The following is a 23,930-nucleotide window of genomic DNA, read 5'->3' as shown; positions in this document are numbered from 1 at the left end:
GGCAGAAGTGTAATTATGAGTGCTCTGGCAGTGGCAGATAAACAAAAGTGCAGTCTGTGTCCTGCCAGCAGTCTGCACATGTAAGTGTGCATGCTGGGACTGAAGGGACATTTGCCAGCCCCAGGAAAACAGGATGTTTGATCTCACCTGGAGGTCAGGCAAGTGATGTGCCTGGAGGCATCCTGGAGGATGGGAGGAGAAGGGTTATTCTGGTTTTGCAGCATAAACTAATATTCCCTAGGACATTACTGACTGCTTCTCTCTTTGTCTCTCTAGTGAGGATGCAGCAGAGACAATAGCAATAGACTCTAACAATCAGCCGAAGTCTCCACTGGAAAAATTTATGGTCAGACTGTGTACACATCACCAGAAGCAGTTCATTCGTGTGCTAAACGACATATACACTGAAGTACAACCAGACTCTGACAGCCAGCAGTTATCCGAATCTGAGAGCATGGAGGCCTCTACTTGCGGCTCCGGTTGTAGCCAGCGAAGCACTGAAAATCAGGATAAGGGTGCTACTTGTACTGAATCAAAGCTCCCTTCTACATTGGATCCAGGACAGTCAGGAGCCGATGGCCCCGTGCATGTTACGGGACAAGCCCCAAAGCAGCCAGTGGAACTGAAGTCTCTGGACAGAGCAGAGAGCTCCAGTCCTGTTTTGAGAAGGGACTTCTGCGAGCTCCCCATCAGCAGGCTTTGCTCTGCTAGTCCAAAGGATAGCCCCACCCAAGGATACCTCAGCACATTGAACTCTTCCTCTTTGAATTTCCATCATGCCGCAAAGAGCCTGGAGGGACAGCAAGCTGCTGGACAGGAACAAGAAGCCGGTATCAGGAAGTGCGAGGATAATAAAGAGCAGCTAGCAGGTAAGACTCTCATGGAAGGTTATATCTCAGTCAAAGTGGCAAATGTGAATGGCAGCGAAGACAGCTTAGAGAGCTGTCTGGGGTCCCAAAAGAGCTCTTTCAGGGCTCTCCCAGAGGAGTCCTGGGATCCTGGCTTTGCAGTGACCCCCCCTCGCAGAGCTGACAAAGAGAACGCTTTGCAATGCAGCTCAAAAGCGTCTTTGCACCAGGACTTAGATGCAAAAGAACAAGATGTGAGACCAAAGCAAGAAAACCACCTGCATGCCATGGCCAAGGGCAAGGCAGGCTGCCAGCTGCACCCAGCCGACAAGGGCACGCTGGACAAGTCCAAAGAGGGCTGGCTGCCCACTGGCGCCGTGCCAGCTGCCCACCGGACCCCCGGTGGGCACCCCCGCGCCAAGGCAGCCTCCCTCAGGTCCTCTCGGAAGAGCAAGAAGGCTTCGGGGCTGAGGATCAATGACTATGACAACCAGTGTGATGTGGTGTACATCAGCCAGCCCATCACCGAGTGCCATTTTGAGACCCAGCGGCTGGTGTCGTCCCGCAGGACGGCGAGGAAGAGCACCCGGGGGTATTACTTCAACGGGGAGTGCTGCGAGCTCCCGACCGTCCGCACGCTGGTGAAGAGCTCCCGGGCGGAGGAGAGGGCGAGCAGCCCGGCACTGCGAACGGAGACCCTCGTAAGTGCAAAGCCACCCCTGGTGCTCTCGGTGGAGGGATCTGCAGGGGCAGGACGGGAGGGTGAGAAGAGGGTTTCCTTGAGGCTCTTGGCTAAAGTGGCACCAACCAGCCGAGAAACAAAAGAGAGAGCTGAGCTGAGTTCCATGCAGCTCCGGGATACCCGAGCACTGCGATCAAGGGAAGCTGCTGTGGCCATGCCGTTCTTCTCCCTCTCCGCTCCACCCAGCCCCCAGAAAGAGGACAGCTTGGCCAGCTCACCGCCACCTGGCTCCCCTCCTGCTGAAGGAGGGGGGATGACAGTAGGAGGCACTGACACCTGGGAAGCTGACAGAAGCCTGGGCTCCTCTGGGGATGGCAGCAGCAGCAGGCAGGCTGCTGATATTGCTGCCTTTTCTGTCTCAGAAGCACATGGTGAGGAGGAAGGTTGTCCAGGCTCTGACATACAAACTGTTCCAGACCTCCCTGCCAGCCCAGGGCCAAAGTCTTCCTCACAGCCCTCTGCCACTACAAACACAACACCTCTGTCCTGTGATGGTGCCAGGGATCCTGCCCAGCTTCCAGGCTCAGGGGATGCCGAGCTCTGTGAGCAGTGTCTGGCAGAGCCCTCCCCATGCTCTCCAGGCTCACAGGCTCCTGATGAGCCCCCTGCCACCATGGATGGGGAGAGCCCCCTGGAGCCCCCTGCTGCTTTGCAGTGTGGGGATGTGAACAAAAGCATTGATGCTAAACCAGAAGCCGAATCATTGGTCATGGTGGGTGACAGCCCTCTTGTGCAAGAGGATGCTGTGCTCATCAGCACACCCCTCCCCAAAATCTTGGAAGTGGAGGCAATGCAGAATAACAACATAGCAGGTGAAAAAGAGCCCACTGAAGGGGAAATGCCACCCGACCCGAACAGCTCAGACTCTGTCTCTTCCAAAGACAGTCTAGACAAGAAGCGAAAGAAAGGTAGGAGAGTGCTAGTGGCATCGGACCGGTGTCTCCGAAGCCAACAATCCCAGTCATCTGCTGAGGGCAGTGCTGAGGACTCTGGTTCTTCCAGCTCTGTGCAGCTTCCTTGCCTTCAGATCAAAGTCTCCAAGAGCCCTGGCCCTAAGCGGTTCAAGAGAGAAGAGCAGCTGGATGAGGCAGCATCCATGCACTTCCCAAACGACTGCTTTCCCAATGTGCTGCTCAAAACCAGTGAAGGGTTGGACATTGGCCAGGCTCCAGAGAGCATCACTGAGCAGCAGTCAGGCGAGGAGAATGGTGTCACTACCAGGCAAACCTGTAAAAGCATCTTAGCAAAAGAGACTGCTGCAGAGGGAGAAAGTTCCTCTAAAGATGACTCCTCTGCTAACAGCAGCCAAAGTCATCCGGGTGAGATGCTGGAAATCAGCATCCTCCTCCCTCCAGAGAACAGTGTTCCTGCAAATGATGCTGAGCAAGTGGATGTGAAAATAGTCAATGCCAGTACAGAGGACAAGGAGAGCTCTGACAGTGCCAGGGATCTGGGCAATCCAGTGGACTACGAGCTGGTGACCAATTTGCCTTTGTGTCCCAGCAGCAGAGGTGGAAGCAAGCATCTTCCAGCAAAAACTGCAAAGCATAAAAAGGTTGCTCTGCAGTTTTATAACTTAAGACATGCACCTGCACCTGTAGACAGTGCAAAAAAGAACACACCAGGGAAGGAGTCTATGCAAGCAATCCCCAAACTGAGGGATGAACACAGTTCAGGGAATGATGACTGCCCAGCACTGGAGGACATAGACACGGCTGACAGCAAACCAAAGTTCATGGAGTGGTGTGCTGAAGAGGAGAACCAGGAGCTCATTGCTGAGTTCAACACTCAGTACATGAAAATCCAGAAGGGCTGGATTCAGCTGGAGAAAGAGGTCCATCCAACCCCCAAGGTAAAGAACAAAGCCGACAAACTGAAAGAGATTTGGAAAAGCAAAAAAAGAACACGGAAAAGCAGAGGCTCATTGGAAGTGCAGAAGCTTTCTCCTGTGCAGATGCTGTTTATGAAGGCCTTTAAGCTGTCTGACATATGCCAGTGGTTTCTGGAGACAACTGAAACCAGGTCTCTAGTGATTGTGAAGAAACTCAACACCCGTCTCCCAGGGGAGATTCCCCCCATGAAAGTCCCCATGCAGAAATATTCTTCCTCTAGTCTCTACCCCAGCTCACTACAAGCTGAACGTTTGAAAAAACATCTCAAGAAGTTTGCTGCCACTACCCCAGCTCGGAATAACCTGAAGAACCAAAAGCTTTGGGCCAAAATTCGTGAGAATGCTGATAAAGCAGAGGCTGAAGAAGCCATCACTCCCAACCAGATGTCTCCCACTGATGCCAGCACCAAGGAGCTGAGTGAAGACAAATCCATCCAGCCTGCCCTCAGCTTGCCCACGCAGGCTAGCACCAGGATCCTGCGCAAGTACTCCAATCTTCGGGGCAAGCTGCGAGCCCAGCAGCGCGTGGTGAAGGCAGAGAAGCAGAGTGATGGCCCAGGGGACCATCTGTCCCTGGAGAGCAAGCAGAGTCGGAAGAGTGTGTGCATCAACCCCCTGATGTCTCCAAAGCTGGCCTTGCAGATCAAAGCAGCTGCCTTTCCTGCTAAATCTCCCTCGGTGGATGGAACGGGGAAGGGGCGGAAGGGGAAGAGCAGGTCCCAAGAGGACCCCTTACCCAAAGTCGACTTCCAGCTCAGCAAGAAGAAGAAGATGCTGAAGGAGAGTGGGAGCACCCAGGAGCGATCCAGCTCCTCCACCAAGGACAAGCTGCCTGCCAAGAAGGCTAGTAAAATAAAGCATTCAGAGGTCAGTGCAAAATCTCCCGCCACCCGAAAGCAGACTGCTGTGGAGAGGAGCAATAAACTGGCCAGAAAAATGTCTTTGAAAGAGAAGAGAGTTCCGAAAAAGCAGCTGGAGAAGATGCGACTCCCCATGCGGAAGGGCAAGGAGAACACGAGCAGACGGGGTGTGCTGCTTCCCAGCCATGAGGAGCTGTCCAAGTCCCCAAAGCAGAAGCCCCTGGGGGAGTCCTCCACACGGTCACAGAAGATGGCCAACAAGAAGCACAGCAGTGGGAAGACCCTAACAAGGTCCATGAAGAAGATGCAGGAGAACAGTGTGTCTCAGGGCAAGAGGAAGCTGAGGGCAAAAGTGGACTGTTCACACAGCAAACGCTCACGACTGGACCCGAAATAGCAAAGAACCGGTAGCCATGTACAAAACTGATGTATAGTAGTAACCCTTTACCATGCATTAACTAAAGCTGCTTTTATAAGCTGTAGCAAGCCTTTAAAAATCCGCAGTTAAAGGATAACGCCCATGATTTTAGGCATCAGCAGATGTGTCTTGGACAGAGAAGTGGTTGGTCTGTCTGGCTCTGCTGTTCAGAAGGAAGTTTCTGCAGTTTAAACGTTCCTTGGGTTCTCTTAAATTTGGAACCAGGCAGTTTTTGTTAAAAGTACAGTGCCTTATTTATCACTTTAAAAATAAAAATAAGAAGCTTGTCTGTGTGATTTGGAGGCTTGCGTTTTATACTTGAGGCACAAGCACTTGTACTGTAGCAGAAAGAAAACCACCTTCGTGCACATGAAGTAGCTTTTGTTAGCCTTTGGGTGCACACAAACATTTCCCTTTCTTTCAGAGTCCTCCTTCTGTCTGTCTTCTTAGTGGCATTTAAAGCAAAACCAAAACCATTTCGCATCACTAAGGAAGAGAAAGGCGCGTCTGTCCTTTGTCGGTTCGCTGGTAGCAGCTGCTGGTGTCCCAGACTGTTACCTGCATGAGAATGTGAAGTAGCTACTGGTGTGTGTACTGCTGATGGCTGCCTGCTCCTCACTGCACAGCCTGTGGGTGGAGAGGGCCCGCTCAGGCTGAGGAGATGCCGTGGGTGAGCCAGGTACCAGGCTGCCACATCCACTGCTGCCAGCTGGGCGTGCTGGGCTGTATCTGTCTTTTTTCTTGCTGGCTTCAGGGATGAACCAGTCTTGCCATGCTCTGCTTTTGGACGGACCTCCTTCTCCTATTTCCCTGTCCTTGTGGTGATTTCTGTGGTCTCTGATGGCAAAGCTTTTCTGCAGTGCTTCACTGAAGGTTGAATCTTTCCCTTTTTAAGGGCTTGAGTTCCTGATGTTGGTGCTCTGCAGGAAGGGAGCTCTGGCCCTCACCTTGTGCTTTTGTGCACATCTTGCCTGGTGCTCTCCTAAGCCAGGTTTTGCAGTTGAAAGAAGGTTGGGATGAGGGACTGGCTTGCGTTAATTTTTTACCATAATTTGTATTTCACCCTTTTACTAGCAAGGTGCAGGAGGTTTGTCCTTGCTTGTGTCACAGAACAGGGTCATAGTGCCTGTCTTCTCTTAGAAAAACCTGTTAGAAGTGCATAGAGTGTGTGGCTGTGCTGGTTCTGTTGGGCAGAGATGACCAGCAGCTGGGGAGGGCTGTGGTCTGTGCTAGGGAAAGGCCCCTGCTCAGCCATTGCATCCCCATGGCTTCACTTTCACATTGCTGCAGAGTCCATTTGCAGGGATCCCAATGCCAGCCTCTTTCCACAAACAAAGCAGCAGTGCCTGTCAGGGCACTGTGCGGGCCCTGAGGCTGCCAGACCTTTAACAGCTGCCTTGCTGGACCTTACTCAGCTGCTTGTCCCTGATGAGAGCAAGGCTCTGGTGCAGCCCATGAAGTCAAGAGATGCTGGGCCTGGGAGCAGAGGCTGGAAAAGGATTGGCTGCAAAAGGAATTGCTTTTCATGGTTGGTGTTGAACCCCAGATCTCAAAGCCTGGGGGCTGGAGGTGAAAGGCAGATAATTGTGTTATAATCTTTCATTGTACCCCTTTAGTACAGAGGATGAAACCAGGTGTTTGATTTGCACGCCCTTCACAGAGCACCTCTGGCTCTTTTGCAGTTACTCCCTTTCCCAAGCATTGACACACACAATGCTGCGGCACATTTTTCTCTTACTGTGAAATGGCTGATTTAAAAAAAAAAATCCTTTGCCTTTCCTTTGAATTGTGCTATAATAAGTTAACTCTCTGAACAGCTAGCAAGTGATTAAATCTAGCCTGTCAGTCCCTGTACAGATTAATATGAAGTTATCTATTACTTTAATTTTTAGTGCATGCATTAAATATGTCAAACATTCTGTCAGAAAAGATTTAAAAGCATTTCAAGACAGGTGTAAGGCAGGAGGGCACTGATGGCAGTTAAGTGACTGATCTGTACCTCTTTTGCAAGGTGTCTTCCCCTCTTGCTTCTCCATTGCTACTTATGGTCCTTCTCTAGCCTCTGGCTGGGGCTCAGCCACATGGGCCCAGATTTCCTCTCCTTCCTCTGGGCCAGGTGTGCATGTGAGCACGCCTCTTACCTTTGTTCCTCATGCCATTCCCCTGCAGCAAATCCCCTCTCCCCATCCTTCACCATCACCATGCACCACACGCTCCTTGAGGTTTTCCCTCTCTTTTTCTTCTCTCATTTTTTAGCTGCTGGCAAATGGTAAATGCAGGCTGTCTAGCTCCCTGTCTCCTGTGCTTCAGGGAGCAGGAGTCCCATTAGGATAAAACCCTATACAAAGCAAGGGACTCTTTCTAGATGGAGTGCTGCTGCTCCAGCATCCTGGATACCTTCCTGCACCCTGGGGCTTTACCAGCACTGATTGGCTCGAGCAGGGACAGTAGGTGTCATTGGTGCTGGAGTGGAGCAGCTTCTGGGCATCTGTCCAAGTTTGGTGTGCACTGCTTGGCTTAGGCAGTGGTGGGATCAGAACGCTGAGCAGTGTCCCTGGCAGGCAGTGGAGATGTGTGCTGCTGAGGCACAGCCCCTGCTTTAGAGCAGTCTGTTACCAATAAATGTGGCTTTTACATCATGCAAGGGATGCACAGGGGGCTGCAGATGAGCTTAATGAATGGAAGAAAATAAGCAATATGATTTAGTATCTTATTCCACATGGACAGGGAGTGTGTTTCTATGTGCTACAGGCTCAGAGTTGCCCATTGGCACTACCACAGTGCCATCCTCAGATCCACAGACTCATTGCGCTCCTCTTCCCCTGAGCTACCCCACAGCTCCCTGCTCTGCTGTGACAGCTCTGGATTTCAAGTGCTGCAACCCACAAAGCAGATCTCTTTCTGTTACTTTGGCTTTTCTTGCTGGCTACTTTCTCATCCTATTGAAACTAGTCTCCATCATGCACCCTGGTCCATGAACTAGGAGCAGCATCCTCTCAGTTCTCCATCTCCACAGATGTCCTCACTGTCCCTTTGCTGCCAGGCCCCTTTCTCATTTGCATGGTTACCTCTTTCCCTCTCTTGTCATCAGCAGCTCTGGGTCTTCACACTTCACATGTTCAGCATCCGTCCATCTTAATTAACCACTGGGAGGAGCTGCGTTTGCCAAGCTCAGAGTCAAAACTTACGTTGGTGCTGTAGCAAGAGCTGTTTGAGCCCGGGATGGCTCCTCCTACCTGTAGCTGTTAGGATCTTGTTTAGCAAGGCCTAGATGGAATGGGTTTCCCTGCTGACAGGGTGTATGGTATGTACCCAAAGCATGCACATATTTATATTCATCACTTACTCATCCCTGGCAAGGTCCTGTTTGCCGATGTTCACTCTGTGCAGTGGGGTTTCTGTAGTCACCTGCCAGCATGTCAGGGAGAGAGATTTGCAGCAAACCTTCTCTGAAGAGCCGACCAGTTGGCACTGATGCTTCTGACAAACTTTCTGCTGCACTGCTGATCGAGCTGTGAGAGCAGGATGAAATAGTTCCTGCTGCTCTCTGCACCCCTGCCCCTTCAGTGCTGGGGGTGCCATGCAGTGCTGGACTGAGAGGGTGGCTGGCTGCCCACACCACTTTTTGCTGGTGTGCAGATAAGCAAAGCTGTAGCCCAGCCCGTGTCCCAGCTGCTCTTCTGGCACCTCTGGAAATGCTGATGTTTCCAAAAGCTTTGTCAGCTCCTAGTAACCTCCCAGGAAATAGACATGAAATCAGATATATTGGTGCCCTGTTTTTAAGACTTGCTGATGGACACTTCTCTCCAGCTCGAAAATTTCATCCTGACAACTGCATTCCCAGTTGAAGATGACAGAGAAAGCTGTATTCCCAGCCTTTCATGGCTAGTGCCTGGGGCACTGTGGAAGTGTGAGTGGCCATTCAGATTGGGCTCTCACCTTTCCACCATCAGCAGTCTTGCAGGGGGAAGAGGGCTGAGCTCCAGCCAAGGTGTACTTGGGTCTGCATCCTTGGGCTGTATGCCTGGACAGCCCAGGAGCAAGATGGGGATAGGCTCCTCCTTGACAGGGAATGCCACTGGAGCTTTTCTTGTAGCAGTAGGTTTTCTGAGCAAACCACAAGCCTATGGTGTCCCCATGTCGCGTGTGTTCCCCCCTGTGTGTCGTAGCATCCATTTGGCCCATCCTTTAGCTTGGTGGTTGTGAAATGAATCCATCTGTTCTAAGATGTTCTCAGGAGTTCTTGTTTGTATTAAGCTCACCCCTAGGCTTAGCAGAAATCACAGTCCCCATCCTCCCTGCTCCCCTCTCCGCAGACAAGCCCTCTCTCTCACGAGCACTTCCACCTTCTCCCCAAAGGGCAGCAGAGGGCAGCTGGCGGTTTTGATTCAGGGCATGTTGGCAGCTTTGGGGCAGCCGAAGGAGCTGGGATGCAGCCGGCCAGCATTTGTGACATGGGTCTGGAGGCCAGGCGGTCCCACGGGCTGTATTGCTAGCCAACATTTTCTAAGTCTGTTTGTAAGAGTACCTAATTTTAAAATGAAATGTGAATATATATTATGTGTAGGTGCCATGTAAGATAGTGTTGTGCTAGGCAGCAGGATGCTAACCTACTTTTTAAAGATTTTTGGGGGCAAGAAAAGGCATTTTTCTCTCACTTCATGCTCACAGATCTAATATTGTAAATAGGTTTTTAAAATATTTATTTCATGGGCTTTCCACAGGTTCTTGTTCTGACTGGTGTGTCGGTTTGGTGGGGCTGTATTGCCCAGCGTGCCGCAACCAAAGGGCTGGCGATTGCGTGGGGGGATGGGATGGGGCGGGGTGGGTGGGTGGTGCTGGTGTTCAGTTTGGTTTTATGTCACATCAAAGCTGAAGCATTAACTCTCTTCATCTCGTTTTGATGATGTCAGACCTGGTCGATGGCCACGGTCCCCAGGGAGGCCGTGAGCTCCCATGGCCAGCCAGGATGGCTGTTCCCCAGGACAGGGGGCACTGCAAGCAATAAGATTTGTAGTAATAATGTCTGCTTTGATGGCAGGGGCTCTCAGGGCCAGGTGGGAATAACCCTGCTCCTGGCAGGGGCTCAGTCCAGCATGGGGGGGGTCACTCAAGGAAGTGTCCCCAGGGATGCAGAAAATGGGGGATGCTGTAACCCCCAAGGAACCCCCCCAAAACCACCAGGGTAGGGCAGGTAGTTGCTGGTAGCAAACTCCCACTAGTGAATTACTGCCTTTGTGGGTATGGGTGACCCACTGCTGTCACTGCTAGTCCTAGGGCCGGCTCCAGAAGGTCATTTGCTCATTTGCTTTTCGTTCTGCAATTTTAATTCTCCTTCTAGGAGGTTTGAGGTCATTTGGTAATTTTTGCTTAAGTGGGTTTAGATTTATTTTTTTTCTTTGTTAACCCCTTTTTGCCTGGAAGTGTGGCTGGCTTCCAGTCCAGCTGTCTGTCTAGGGCAGTGTCAGCAGGACCTGCTTTTATGATGATGGGTCTCTGACTTTAGAGGATGGAGTGAGGGGTGCTGCTGGGTCCCAGCCCTGCAGGACACTTCACCAGTCCCACACTTCCTTCACCCTTGGAACAGGTGTGTAAAAAAGAAAAACAAAAAAAAGGAAAAAAGGAAATAACATAGTAATTTTTTTCTTAAGATGTAAAACATTTAAATATTATCTCCACCCTGATGGCAAATGTTTTTCCTTCATCTGTGTCTGCTTCCCTGGGAGAGTTTTGTTTCTCTGTTTGTTTCTATATGAATTTTAGACACTGAGCTGAAATTCCTCCTGTCCGGTACTGTATGTTTGAGCCCAAGCAATGTGAACTGTACAGACCAGCAGTGGGAAGTGGGAGCCGGTGACTGCACCTGGGAGAGCCGTGGCTTGGGACGGCATTCCCAGTTGGTGTAGGGAGTGGGAAGTACTGCGCCGCAAGTTGGGAAAATGAACTGTCTGCTGTGAATTCTCGGTTGGAAATGTGGAGAGGAGTTTCCATTAGATAATGTTTACATACCTCACCTGACAAACCTTTGAAAGTGTATATATAAAAAAAAAAAAAAAAAAAAAAAAAGAAAGAAAATAAAATTATATTAAGTTGCTTTAAATCAATATGTATAGCTATAAGAGCTGGGTCATTTGAACTTTGAATATGTATCGATTCTCTAATTGTTGACATTTTGTGAACTCTGTGCTCCTGTCTTTTATTTCATCCTAGCCTATGGAAAAGTTGTGTTCTTGTTCCAGGTAAAAGGTCCCTGAGTCAGATCTGAACTCCTCAAGGATTCCCACCACCTTGTTTTCTTTTCTTCCTCACTGTCAATATTCACCCTATGAGCTTTCTAAAGGTCCGTATTTTATTGCAGCTTATTAAACGTTTCTTTGATATCAATACTTGTTTGGTGTGATAAGTGGGGAAGACTGAAGGTGACTGAGTGCATGAGGTAGGGCACAACAGGCTGGCACCCTCCAAGTGTCACCCCCTCCCTATGGAGGGGGGATATAAATGCCTGTGTGGGGTTTCAGTGCTCCCACACCAATGCCTGAGCAGCACCAGACTTGTGTTTGTGGCCCCAACAGTGCAACCTCTTGGTGGTCCTGGGGACTGCTGCTCAGGCCCCCTCTCTCCTTCCCCAGAGATCTACAAGTGCCAGGTTTCCCTGGAGCCATTCCATCCCCACAGCAGGCACTGGTCCTTCAGCTTCCCACATGCAAGACCCCAGCAGTGATGGCTGCTTTTGCAAGGCATTGCATGGATAACCCCAGCTTGTCCCTGCACCATGAGGGCAATACATTTGCCAGAAGCACTGGCCAGGGCTGCTCCAGCAGTAGGAAATCATCCCCCAAGGCACAACCAACTCCATCCTGTGCCACCTCCTCATACACTCAGCAACTCCCAAGCACCAGCTTCTCCCTTCTCCCCACCAGGAAAGAAGAGGCCAAGCCTCTGAATGAATAAATGTCATGTTCACATGGAAGACAACATAGACAATACCAAACATCTCCTAAAACAATACAGCCTCTGCCAGCGGAAGGATGCCCAGCGCCACCCTCGCCAGCCTAGTACAAACCAGCGTCTTCAATAGTGACACACACAAACCCCACGGGCCAAACAAAGCCACCATCATTTTCCTGCCCAGTAGCATCTGTAAACAAAAAGAAAACATCATTTGTTGACCCCAAACATATAAAAATACTATAACAAAATGAAATACAAATATATATTAGAATCTGTAAGTATTCTGTATAAAGAGATACTTTAGCGGTTAGCGTACAGCAAGAACAGAAACACAATACAACCAAGCCCCGGGTGGGCCACAGGCAAAATGAGACGCATCCCAGCTCCCCTGTATGGCAGAGGAGCTCCCATGGAGAGGGCGTTTGTGGCAGAAACACATCCCCGTGGCGGTGGAGATGCCCTGATGCCAGTGGTGAGCAGGGATGGTGACAGCACCTGCAGTGCTGGGTTTATCCAGTGGAGGTGCCTGGAGCCCGGCCACAGCTGGCAGTGCAGACCTGAAGCCAAAGTGCTGGAGTGGTGTGATGGAGAGACCCAGGACTGCAGCTCTGGGATGAGTCTGTCCGCCAGGGTGGTGTTTCACTGTCCAGCCATGTGCAGTGTCCCAGGGTGGGCCCCTACTATCCCTGGCCCCCACAGTTGTAGAGGTGATGCTGCTGTGGATGTTGGGTGTGTGCAGTACCCTGGCAGGAGCTCCCTATGTGCCCCTGCTCCCACACCAGCTCAGCACATGCCCTGGCACTGTGGGCTTTGGAGAGATGCTGGGTATGGGCACTTGAGTCCAAGAGCTGGTGGGTCCTGCCCTGGAAGTGGCTCCAGGCTTGCAGCTTCTTCAGCCTCTTCAACTTGGCATGCACAAGACTGAGTCCCCAGTGATGGGCACGACAAACCCACATCCCAGCTGTCCCAGCAGCCTCCTGCTCCTGGGTCAGAGGGACATGGGGCACCTTCACCCAGCTGCAGGCTTGCTCCCTTAGGACACAGCCTGGAAAAAAGGTATTCCTGTGCTGCCCTCACAGCTCCCACCTCTGAGCAGAGTTACCTGGCTGAGCCAGGGGTATTTGGGGCCCTCTCCACAGGAATGGCACAGTGCTGTCCCCCATTCAGTGTGCCTGGCACTGCCCTGGTCCTGCTCCTATCAGTGTGGCCCCGATGTGACCACAGTGGGTTGGACCTATGCGTGCCCATGCACTGCAGAGCCAGCCAGCATGTAAAGACCAGGGGTGTCACCAGAGGGTCAGGCTGGGGCCACAGAGCTGGGGACAGTATCTGGGGTACTTTGGGCTCCAGCAACCTGAAGGGAGAGAGACCAGGGCTGCTGGAGGAGGGGATGGGAAACCATATCTGGCCTCACCAGGACTGGAGGACAGTCACACAGCCCACTGCAAGCCATGGCTTGCCATAGATCACAAGGCTCTGCCATGCCAGGCCTCCCTCCTCTCCCAGGTGTTGGAAAAGCCCCCAGATCACTGGGCTGATGCAAGGGACAGGGCTGCCAGGGAGGGGACAGCCAGGAGGCAGGCACTGCCCTCCATGGCTATGGGGCCTCACTGACAGGAGGCAGAGTGCCACAGGGAGAGGACAGGGCAGCTGGGCAGGGTGCCCACTCCATATCCACACATCTGTGTAGCTGCAGTTCTTAAAAAAATTCTCTATCTACACATTTGCTTTGTTTGTGGGGTTTTTTCCTTTTTCTTTTTTTTTTTTTTTCTTTTTTTCTGTTTCCTTCCCAATCTTCTAGATGCACCAGCTCTACCCTCCACCGGGCTCCTCAGATGCAGCTGCAGTTCGGAACACCCAGAGAGCAGCACCATGCCCGCAGCGTAAAGTGAGGTACTTGGCTCGGGGGGGGGTCTCCCCACCAGCCCCCCGGCTCTGCAGGGCCGGTGGCTGCTCACAGGCACTGGCTGCAGCCACACTTGCTGGGCTTCTCCACCTCCTCCACGAAGGTTGCACCATTGCTGCACTCAAAAGCGTATTTCCTGCGCCGGAGCCGCAGCCCAGTGCAGCAGCTGGCATCAGGGCCACCGCAGGTCCCCCGGCATTCCACCCAGGCCACCGGCCGCGTCGTCTGGCAGATGGCATAGCCCCGCTGCACCTGGTGGTAGTCCCGCACCGGCTCCCCGCGGCACTCCGGCTCTGTGGGACAGCAATGGTCAGCTCAGTGGTGGGGCATGGGGCTGCCTTCCCTGGACACCCACCTCCTCAGCACCTACCCTGGTCACAGAGGGCTCCGGTGTAGCCATCGTGGCACTCGCAGGTGGGCTGGCCACCTGGGGTGAGGTGGCAGTGGCCATGGACGCAGGGCTGGTGGCGGCAGGGGTCGGGTGGTTCGGCAGGCTGGTTGCAGAGCGCACCCTGGTAGCCCTCATGGCACTGGCAGCTGTAGGAGAGGGCGTCAAGGGGCAGGCACAGCCCGTGCACACACCTGTGGGCACACAGTCATGTCAGGACCAGGTGGCACAGCGTGGCACCAGCACACACAGCCCACCAGCACTGAGCATGGCGTGGCTCAGCACCAGCACGGTATTGCACTGCGACTGGTACGGCACTGCCTGGTACAGCACAGCCATCATGGCACAGCACAGGAGTGACTCTGGCATGGCACCAGCACAGAACAGCCTGGCACAGCTCAGTGCTAGTGGCATGGCACGGCTTGCCACTATGGCACCACTGATGGGACTGACACCACAGCACCAGGAACCGGCCACAGGGCAGGACGGGTGTGAGGCACGGGTAGGGCAGACAATGGGGTCAGGGCACTCACTTGTGCCCCTGGCAGGGACCACCGAGGGGCTGGTCACAGTGGGGCCCATCCCAGCCAGGCTCGCAGTGGCAGACGGGGCCCTGGGCACCCGAGGGCTGGCAGATGCCGTGCAGGCAGTAGAGCTTGCGGCAGGGCTCACAGCCTGGCACCACCCCTGGTGTCATCCGCGTCTTGGTGAAGTCCTGCAGCTCATTGTTGATGTAGAGGTTACGGATGCATCCGTGGAAGCTGGTGCCATTGAGGAGCTGCCAGAGGCGGAAGGCAGCCGAGTTGACATCCACAGGCATTCCTGGGGAGAGGAGGACCATCAGCGTGCCCGGATGTCCCCCATGCCCTCCATCACCCGGTCCCTGTCCTACCTCCCACGTAGAGGGGAGCCTCACTGTTCAGCGTGTACTGCTTGCCCGAGTTGTCCATGGTCATGGGGCTGCCACCATCGATGGACAGGTTCACCATCTGGTCGAAGGTCACCAGCTCCACGGTGTGGAACTGCCCGTCATTGATGGTCTCAGCACTGGCAGGGATGGCTGGGTCACCAGGGATGCCCCCAGGCCGAAGCTATGGGGGTGGAAGTCCCCAGTGAGTGGAGAAGGGGTGCCAGGTACCTGTAGATGGCTGAGCTGGGGTGGGTGCCAGGGTCGTAGCTAACCCTCACATGGCCCTGGTACAGCTCCACAGCCATGTGGTCGCTGTCACCATTGTACAGCAGGATGCCATTGCCTTCAGCCGTGGAGACCTGCCAGAGAGAGAGGTGGGAGCCCACATCCCTGGGGCAGACCCCCCAATGCCATCCCTCAATGCCCCCACGCCCCCCCAGCCCTCACCTGAAGGGTGATATTAGCCCGGGGCCAGTCTTGCAGGTCGGTGAACTGCAGGTACGTGTCACGGTCCACAAAATTGACGCTCAGCAGCTTCTCACATTTGGGGCCGCCGAAGCCAGGCAGGCACTGGCACAGGGCACGGGCACCCCGCTCCACACACGAGGCCCCGTTCTGGCATTCAGCTCGCTCACAGAGGCCAGCCTGGCCAGCGGTGTGGGGTGGCATCTCGCAGAGCTGGCCACTGTGGGGCCAAGGGTGCTGCTGGGCTGGGGGCTGAGAAAGAGCCCTACACCCTGCCCAATGCCCCACAGGGCTCTGACAGCACACCCCTGATTTGGGGTCCCTGGGGAGGCTCTCCCAGACACTGGCATCAGAGGGATGCCTGGGAGGGATGGAGGGAGGGATGGATGGATGGACAGTGGACGGAAGCATAGACAGACTGACTTGGTAGCCAGGACTTGTCCCTTCCACACAGTGACACATAACTACCCCCACTACCCCAGGTGTCCCATGTCTTCCTGGTGGTACCTGTAGCCCTCGGTGCAGAGGCAGGAGTAGCCATTCACCTCATCCAGACAGCGGGCGTTGTTCTGGCACCGGTGGTCCCGGCAGTCATCGAAGTCCTCGCTGCAGTTGCTCCCCACATAGCCGGGTGCACACTCACACCTGAGGCAGGCAAGGGGCTCGAGGCTGCCCCTTCCTTCCCCCTTGTACTGCTGGGTACCTGCTCCTCCCCTTGTAACCCCACGTCTCCATGCTCCCTCACTGCAGTCCCCCAAAAGCAAATCTACCCATCCCCAGACAGTCATAAAAAGTGGTTTGGAGAGGAGGGGTCTCACCTGGGCCCCTGGCTGGTGGAGATGCAGGTAGAGTCATGCTGGCAGGGATTGAGCTCATCTGAGCAGAAATTGAGTGGCTGCTCACAGAATTCCCCTACAAGGCAGAAGAGGGGTGCCCAACAGCTCCAGGACCAGAGGAGCAGCCCCAGTCCCCATGGGGCAGACTCTGCTCCAGACAGGGAGCTGCCAAGCCCACAGCTTTCACCCCATGGGCACAGGGTTCTCCTCCCCTGGAGGCAGCTCCTGCCTGAGCCAGGCACTGAGGGCATCACAGGGTGTGGGGGTTCAGCTGAGTGTACCCAAACTCAAGACAGCTGAGCCCAGAGGCCGTGGCTATGGGCATTGAGAAAGCAGGAAGAGCAGCTATTTAGCCCTCCTGGGTGGGCAGAAGCACTGGGCCAGGTCTGTGGCATTTGGAGATGGCTAGCCCCCACTCCAGGTACCTGTGTACTGGGCAGGACAAAGGCAGGTGTAGTTGGTGGCACTGGGCACACAGGAGCCCCCATTCTCGCAGCTGTGCTCCTTGCAGGGGTTGCTGGTGGTGTGGCAGCTCAGGCCCTCGAAGCCCACTGGGCACAGGCACCTGCCACAGGGCCGGGGCAGTGTCAAGGAGGAAAACAAAATGGAACATTTAGGGGTGGCTCCCCCAAATTCCCAGCACAGGACCTTGGCAAAGAGCTGCGTTTGGTGTCCTCCTGCCGAACACTGGGCACAGGGGTGGGTGGCAGCACAGCCTGCCCGAGGATGCTGTGTTGCCATGACAACCAGCTGAGAGGCCTCTCTGCACAGGGAGGGGCTGCACAGCCCACCTCCTCACCCCCAGCCTGACAACTATTTTCAGCTCCTAATTGCAGCCTGATTCCCAGAATGGCCTAAAGCATTCAGGGTTGTGTGAGGGCAAGGCAGCCCCTCAGGGAACAGCAGTGACTCCAGGACCCCAGCAACCAGTCCCAGTCCCAAACCCCCCCCATCTCCCCCTGCCTGCTGCGGTGCTGGTACCCTCCTCTCCCCCAGTGACGTCAGCCTAGGAGCCTTTTGGGCAGGGGGGCATGGGGAAATGGAATCAGACAACATGAGCTGCAGCTCCCATGTAAGTGCAATATCCCAGCTATGTGCCCAAGGGAGCAAGGGAGCATGCAGGAAGCAAAGGAAGTATCAGAACTTCTCTCCATGGGATGTCAGTGTTCCATGCTACTGCCCAAACACCCACCTTTCATGGGTTCCTGTCCAGCACTCACCTGAACCCAGCTCCTTCTCCCTCCTGAGGCTGGCAGGTCCCCCCGTTGGCACAGGGGTTGGAGGAGCAGCCACTCAGTGCCACCTCGCAGTCCCTGCCCTGGGGAAGGATGGAAAGGTGGGAGCGAGGAGGGTGCCACAGCAGCTGCCCAGCTCTCCCCGTCCCACTCAGCAGGATGCTGTGGCACACAGGGAGGGTAGGTGGTCCCACAGGCAGCAAGCCCCAGGGGCATGGCTCTGCTCCCTTGCCCTCTGCAGGGACATGTCCCCATGCACTGGGGACCCCTGGGACCAGGGTACCTTGTAGCCACTGGGGCAAGTGCAGCGGTAAGAGCCAAGGGGGTCATTGTGGCAGGTGCCCTGGTTCTGACAGGGACTGGAGAGGCAGGGGTTGCACTTGGCCTGGACGCTCAGGGCAGGTGGGCCTGTGGGATGGGAGGCATGGAGATGACCATCAGTGTGAGAAGTGACAGGGACATCTCCTTTTGTGAGCACCGAGGTAGGGGCAGAGCCTCTGGTGTTGCTGGGAGCAGAGCCTGTCCAAGGGGTTTTGCACCAGGCAATGGGACAGCCACAGGTTTGCGCAGTCACCAGGGACATGCCACCAGTCAGGTAAGAGGATGGAAACAATCTGGTCCTCCTCCTCAACAAGGCAGCTCAACAGAAAATCCTGGAGCCAGCCAGACTCACAAAGCATTGCTCTGCTGGGTGCCCAGAGGAGGGTATGGATAGACAGCATGGGTACATCTCACCTTGGCACTCAAATTTCTTGGCAGGGGTGGTGAGCAGCAGCTTTCCTTCCATGTCAGGGGGCCCAGCGCAGCGAGCAATGCCTGGCTCCTTGTACCCCGTCTTGACCCAGCTGGAGAGCCAGCGCAGGTTGCAGCTGCAGTACAGGGGGTTGGCCCCGATGGCTCTGCACAAAGGAGAGGGGCAAAATTGCACCTGCTGCCACACAGGGAACTGGGCACAACTCTGTCACTTGACTGGGATGCCACATGGTGGGCAAACCAGTGCTCCTCCATTTCTGGACCCACCAGAGGTGCTGCCCACAATGGGAGGACTGGGACACACAGCCATGCTGTCCAGTTAGACCACCCTGCTGCCAGACCCACAGCCCATGCAGTGCTCCGTGCTCTGCCCTGGGGCTCTGCTCCACAGCAGAGAAGGGTACAGAAGTAGTGGATGATGTGGGAGGTGGAGGGCCTGGATGTCTATGAATCCTCCTTGAATGCAAAGGTCAGCAGCAATGGAGGGCTGGTGTGACCAACATGTGACAAAAGAAGGAGATGGCAGCCCAGAGGGCAGGCAGTAGGGACAGCAGATCTGCTGGGGCTGACTAACCTGGTCCTACAGCACCTGCAGCACCAGCTGTGACACAGCTCAGCCTGTGGGAACTGGCAGTGCCAGCCATCTGCAGTGAAGGTGCACAGCCAAGGGAAACTGGAGCAGAGCAAGCAGTGTTGCTTCCCAAAAAACAAGGAGGCCACCACTGGATATCAGGCTGCTCTTTTCAGACTGAAGCAACAGCCAGGAGCAGGGAGCTGGGAACAGCTTAGTTAGGAGACAGGGAGGGGACCAAAAACTGTGAGCAAAGTTAAACCCTGGCCCTGGGTGGTGGGTATAGGGCAGTGCTCCTGGGGTGCAGGCTCACTCAAAGAGGGTTGAAACACCACCACTGGCAGGATCCTTGGTAACAGACTGGGGGGCTGCTGCAGGGAAGTGCACTGGCAGAAGGCTAACAACATACTGGTGTGTGTCACAGCAGCCCCTGCCAACCCACAGCTGGGACACTACTTTGCATGGCTTCACCTACGTCTTGGGAGACAACAGAGATCTAGTGGGTGGGAAAGGACCCCACACCACATCCACCTAAGACCATAGGGACATCCCAGCAGCACTGGGAGACTCAGCTGCACACCTGGATCTGAGCCTGAGCATGGGCAGCAGGTCACAGCACTATCCAACAAATGATGGTGGCAAGTACCAGCCCAGAGAAGAGGGCAGAGGGCAGCTCTCACCCTCCAGGGGAGTCAAGCTCAGCCCAGTAGTTTTTTAAGCATCTATGAGCCTGCATCCAGCCCTGAGCCCTGAGGAGTGAGAGGAGATACTCACAGGTGGGACAGGGAGGTGACATCGGCAAAGATGCCCTCAGGGAGGCTGGAAATGTCATTGCCATGGAGAGACCTGCAGAGAACAGAAGATCCTGCAATGCCCATGGCTCCAAGGCAGGCAAAGGACTGTGGCCCCATCCCAAAGGTCCAGGTATGGGTGGCAGAGCTGGACCCCACCACATTGTCAGTTTTGCAAATGCACCATCTGTTCTGGGAGCAGATGAACCTTCCTGTGCTCCTCCTGCAGCCTCTACCCTGCCCAGATGCACACACCCAGCTCCAGGTGGGCACAGGGGACACAGGGACATGGGCAGCAGCACAGAAGGGGGCAAGCAGGGCTGTGAGCAGGGCTAAGGCAGCTACTTACAGCAGCCGCAGGGAGCGGAGGCCCTCGAAGGCCAGCGGAGGGATGCACTGCAGGGAGTTGTAGCTGAGGATCCTGTGGGAGGGAAGCAGGCAACACAGCTGTGTGTGCTGCAAGAAACCCACCCTGGGCTACACGCTGCACCTGCGTGAGCTCCCTCTCAAACCCCAGCTTCACCCAGGCATGGGTGGAGACTCTGCTATGCCCAGCACCCCCAGTCTTCAGGGTCCCCTAGAACAGCCCGCACAGCCCAGCTGGGCTGCAGCCCGGTGTGGCTCGCAGGGACCTCACTTACAGGGTGGTGAGCTGGCTCATGTTGGTGAAGGAGGAGTTGCTCAGGGAGCTGATCTTGTTGTTGCTCAGATCTCTGGAAAACAGAAACCCCAGGGCTTGGAGCCAGCTGGGCCCCGTCCCCTGTCACTGCTCCCCTGCCTGCTCAGCTGCAATGGGGTGCAAACAGCGCAGCACAGCCCCCAAGGGAACAGCAGGGCTGTCACAAAGGGCGATGGCAGCAATGCCACTTGTCCCTCTTCTATTCCATGCCTGGCCCCAGGTGGTGAGCAGCCAGAGGCTGAGCATCGCTGCCAGTCAGTTGTGTTCCAGAGCAAAGGGGGACACAGAGGGATGTCAGGGGTCCCCTCACACTGCCAGACTCCTCCTCAGCATCACACACCATGGAGACAACCCCTGCCCCCACCCACAAATTCCAGCAGTGCCTCCACCTGCATGGGCTCCTGCTCCTGGCTACTTACACGAGCTGCAGATACTTGAAGGTAGAGAGCTGCCCCGGGACCTGAGTGAACTGGTTTCCATCCAGGTAGCTGCAAGGGAGAACAAAAGCACCTTGGGGTGACTGAGAAGCAGGAGATCCCTCCCTCCTCCCCCTCTTTCTCCTGTGCACCACTATGGACTTCAGGCTGCAAGAAGCATCTCCAGCATCATCTCCCTCCTGCATCCAGGGCCCGAGGGGCTCTCAGGGGACTCCTGGGCTGGCAGGGGAGCTAATGTGTGAGTGCATGAGCACACCTGGGTTTGCAGGCATGTCCCTGGGGACACTCTCCCAGCAGCCTGTGTGCAGGCACAGCGTGTACACATGCGATGGGAGCGTGGGAGGCTGTAACCGTTCCCAAGGCATGTGTGAGAATGTGAGAGATGGCGCAGGATGCAGAGAGAGGAGGAGTGTGCAAGACAGTGGAGGGGGCTGCGGGGGTGGTGTGCATATATATATACATATGTGTCCAACCAATGCCTGCACTCCCTGCACACAGGACTTGCTGCCATCCCTCATCCCAGATGGGTACAGAGCCCCTTTCACAGCAATGGACATCACAGAGCCTGCACATCCAGCTCTGGCATGGCTCCAGGGATATCTCCCTGACACCCACACTGATGGGTGATGACCACAGGCAGACCACATCCCATGGCCCATGTGCTTGAGGCTGACGCTGCTAAGGCATCCCTGCAGCTGTGGTGAGAGGGGATGGCAAAGACAGAGTGTCCCTGTCCCTGCTGCTGATGGCAGGCTCCTGGGAACCACAGGGCCCTGAGCTGCATGGCTGTGCAGGGACCAAAGTTGCAGGGGCTAGTTGTCCCTCACTGTCCCCTCCCAAGGGCCAAAGACAAGGGTCTCAGCTGCTGGGTGACAACACCTCTTGCACAATACTCTTGACAGCCCTGAATAGTCAGAGATTCTTTCTGAGCCAGTTGCTGGTGTTGGGACTGGACAGGATACCTTGAATGGATGGGATCCTAATCCCACTAGCAGGCCAGGATGGGGGTGTGGGGAGGAGCCCAGGTGTGTCTGCCCTGACACCTGCAACCCCACAGCAAAGGCCCCTCACCCAGAGCAGTAAAGGTTGAGGGAGGGTTAGGGGGAGAGCTTGGATACTCGCCCTCTACTCACAGTTCTGTGACATTCTTGGGGATCCCCTTGGGCAGGGCCTTGAGGTGCTTATTGCTGCAGCGGACAACCGTGTCGAGGCAGGTGCATTCCTGAGGGCACTGGGGCCGGGGGATGCAGGTGGTCTCCTCTTTACCTGAACCAGGCATGGAAAGCCACCAAGTCACCAGGGTCCAGTCCTTGGGCATTGTGTGAGTCCAGGTTCAATGCCTTGTGCCTGCCTAGGATGGCTCCCCTCCCGTGCCAACCATCCTCCTCCCCTTCCCCCAAAGCAAGGTGCTGCAGGCAATAGCAGTCAGGAGTTAGCAGTGCAGGAACTGCTCCTGCACCCAGAAATCCCCTACCCCAATGGTGTGCATACAACCAGTCAGCTCGAGGCTGCTGATTTTCACCATTTTCATGCAAAAATGTGGTCACAGGGACAACACAGATAAGGGCATACAAGAAGCTCAGCCCTGAAAATCTTCCTGAAACCACCTCCTTCACCCTTTTCCCAGACACAGGTTAGATAGAGTAGAGCCTACGCTGAGCAGCCAGAGGAGCTGGCATTGCTCCCCTTCCCTGCCATGATGCAGGAATCCTGTGGGAAAGGCATCCCTGGGACAACCGTACGCTATCTCGCACTGTCAGGAAAGGCGCAGGATGCAACCCTTCAGTTTTTGATGTGGTGGAGGAGGCAAAGCAGAAGAAAGGATGATTTGTTTGTAAATATTTTCCAGAGGGCTCAAAAGCTGCTCTAAAATTTTTTAAAAATATATAAAAAGAGGTTTTTCTCCCCACACACACTCCCCGTCTGCTCCATCTGCCCACCGCCAGCTCCGGTGCATGTGAAAGGCTGAGAAGGAAGGCAGGAAGGAACAGGATGAATCCCAGTGTGCTTTGCCTACACACCTGCTCCTGTCAGCACCCAGGGCACAGCGTTTGCCAGCACCTACATACAAGAGCCCCAAGGTGCAATGGGTGCAAACTCCTCTTCTGGCTTCAGAGTGGATATCTGAGTGCCCAAGGGCTGGGTACCAGGAAGGGAAACTTTTGTATAATTAGGGGAGGACATTCATGGCTATCACGGCTCATGAGCTATCGCCTTGCCACAGTCACATGCTGGCAGCAAGGATGGTGCTGGGACAAGGAGCACGGTGTCATCCTGGGAGGAGCAGCCTGGTCTCCCCTCACCCTTGGTGCTGCAGGGCCCATGAGTTACCTTCCTCACACCTGAAGTCAGGGAAAGCCACATCCTGGAGCGGGATCTGCCGGAGGAAGTCAGGGTTTTGGCACCGAGGGTTCCCTGTCACGATCTTCCTCTTGCGCAGCCAGTCCCCCAGCCAGGCCAGCTGGCAGTTGCAGTTGAAGGGGTTGGCGAGCAGGTTCCTGCACACGGGAAGGAGCACAAGGGCAGCACCTGAACAACCACCAAGGAGACCTGCAGCCCTCTGATGCAAGGCAGACAGGCTGGGGGCATCCCCCAGGGCCCAGGACATACAGGGTGGAGAGGGACTGCAGCGTGTCGAAGGCGCCTGGTGCAATTGTGCTGATCTGGTTGTCGTACAGGGAGAGCAGGCGGACGTTGCGCAGCCCTGTGAAGCTGTCGTTGTGGATGCAGCTGATGCGGTTGTTCCTCAGCATCCTGCAGAGGGAAAAGAACAAGGGCACCTACAACACAGGCAGGCACCAGGGGGGAAACCCACCTCTAGCAGTGCTCAGGCTGTGCCCACCTCAGTGCTGGGCAGCAGAATGAGCCTGAGCAAGTCCCTGAGGAGCAAAAAGCTGCCCCCCTAGCAATGGTTACAGCCAGCTGGTGGGAAAGGCATGCTGAGCTGGCCCTGCAGGAAGGCGAGGAGTAAGGACATCCCCATCTGGGTGTGCAGGGAGGAGAGGGGACTCACAGTGTCCTCAGCCCGTCCAGGCCCCTGAACATGCCACTCCGCACAGACTCCAGCTGGTTGACGGTGAGGTGCAGCTCGTTGACAGAGGATGCCCCCTCAAACGCCCCATCCTCAATCTCCGACACCTTGTTGTTACTGAGGTTGCTGTGAAGAGGGAAAAGCAGGCTGGGATGAGGGCTCTGCCTTAACCTCATCCTGAACTCTGCCTCCCCCAGATCCCACTAAGCACCCTGTGA

At 55.0% G+C, this 23,930-nt stretch overlaps 2 protein-coding genes across 10 annotated transcripts in view; one reads left to right on the top strand and one right to left on the bottom strand.

Moving 5' to 3' along the window:
* Positions 1-9,548, top strand: part of LCOR (ligand dependent nuclear receptor corepressor) — an 89,362-nt gene extending 79,814 nt beyond the window's left edge. For all 7 annotated transcript variants that reach the window (XM_014250274.2, XM_014250275.2, XM_088060064.1 and 4 more), the window contains one exon: positions 277-9,548. In XM_014250274.2, coding sequence (XP_014105749.1) covers positions 277-4,738 — 4,462 coding nt within the window. In that variant the 3' untranslated portion in view covers positions 4,739-9,548. The remainder of the gene's footprint in view (positions 1-276) is intronic.
* A 2,149-nt stretch (positions 9,549-11,697) lies between these two features.
* The window catches only part of SLIT1 (slit guidance ligand 1), a 58,992-nt gene continuing 46,759 nt past the window's right edge, over positions 11,698-23,930 (bottom strand). For all 3 annotated transcript variants that reach the window (XM_005520862.2, XM_088059566.1, XM_088059567.1), the window contains 20 exons: positions 23,695-23,838; positions 23,292-23,435; positions 23,013-23,179; positions 21,815-21,947; positions 20,664-20,732; positions 20,207-20,278; positions 19,915-19,986; positions 19,549-19,620; positions 18,186-18,349; positions 17,734-17,858; positions 17,436-17,533; positions 16,641-16,780; positions 16,198-16,291; positions 15,887-16,024; positions 15,362-15,599; positions 15,143-15,273; positions 14,897-15,051; positions 14,538-14,826; positions 13,987-14,198; positions 11,698-13,909 (listed from right to left, as the gene is read on the bottom strand). In XM_005520862.2, the coding sequence (XP_005520919.2) occupies positions 13,665-13,909; positions 13,987-14,198; positions 14,538-14,826; positions 14,897-15,051; positions 15,143-15,273; positions 15,362-15,599; positions 15,887-16,024; positions 16,198-16,291; positions 16,641-16,780; positions 17,436-17,533; positions 17,734-17,858; positions 18,186-18,349; positions 19,549-19,620; positions 19,915-19,986; positions 20,207-20,278; positions 20,664-20,732; positions 21,815-21,947; positions 23,013-23,179; positions 23,292-23,435; positions 23,695-23,838 (2,902 nt within the window). In that variant the 3' untranslated portion in view covers positions 11,698-13,664. The remainder of the gene's footprint in view (positions 13,910-13,986; positions 14,199-14,537; positions 14,827-14,896; positions 15,052-15,142; positions 15,274-15,361; positions 15,600-15,886; positions 16,025-16,197; positions 16,292-16,640; positions 16,781-17,435; positions 17,534-17,733; positions 17,859-18,185; positions 18,350-19,548; positions 19,621-19,914; positions 19,987-20,206; positions 20,279-20,663; positions 20,733-21,814; positions 21,948-23,012; positions 23,180-23,291; positions 23,436-23,694; positions 23,839-23,930) is intronic.

This window comes from Pseudopodoces humilis, chromosome 9 (assembly GCF_049639895.1).
Source record: "Pseudopodoces humilis isolate 2021_Gansu_Grassland_sample_001 chromosome 9, ASM4963989v1, whole genome shotgun sequence".
NCBI classification, from domain to species: domain Eukaryota; kingdom Metazoa; phylum Chordata; class Aves; order Passeriformes; family Paridae; genus Pseudopodoces; species Pseudopodoces humilis.
The sequence above is the reverse complement of the archived record's forward strand: the minus strand, read 5'-3'. Positions and strand labels throughout refer to the sequence as shown.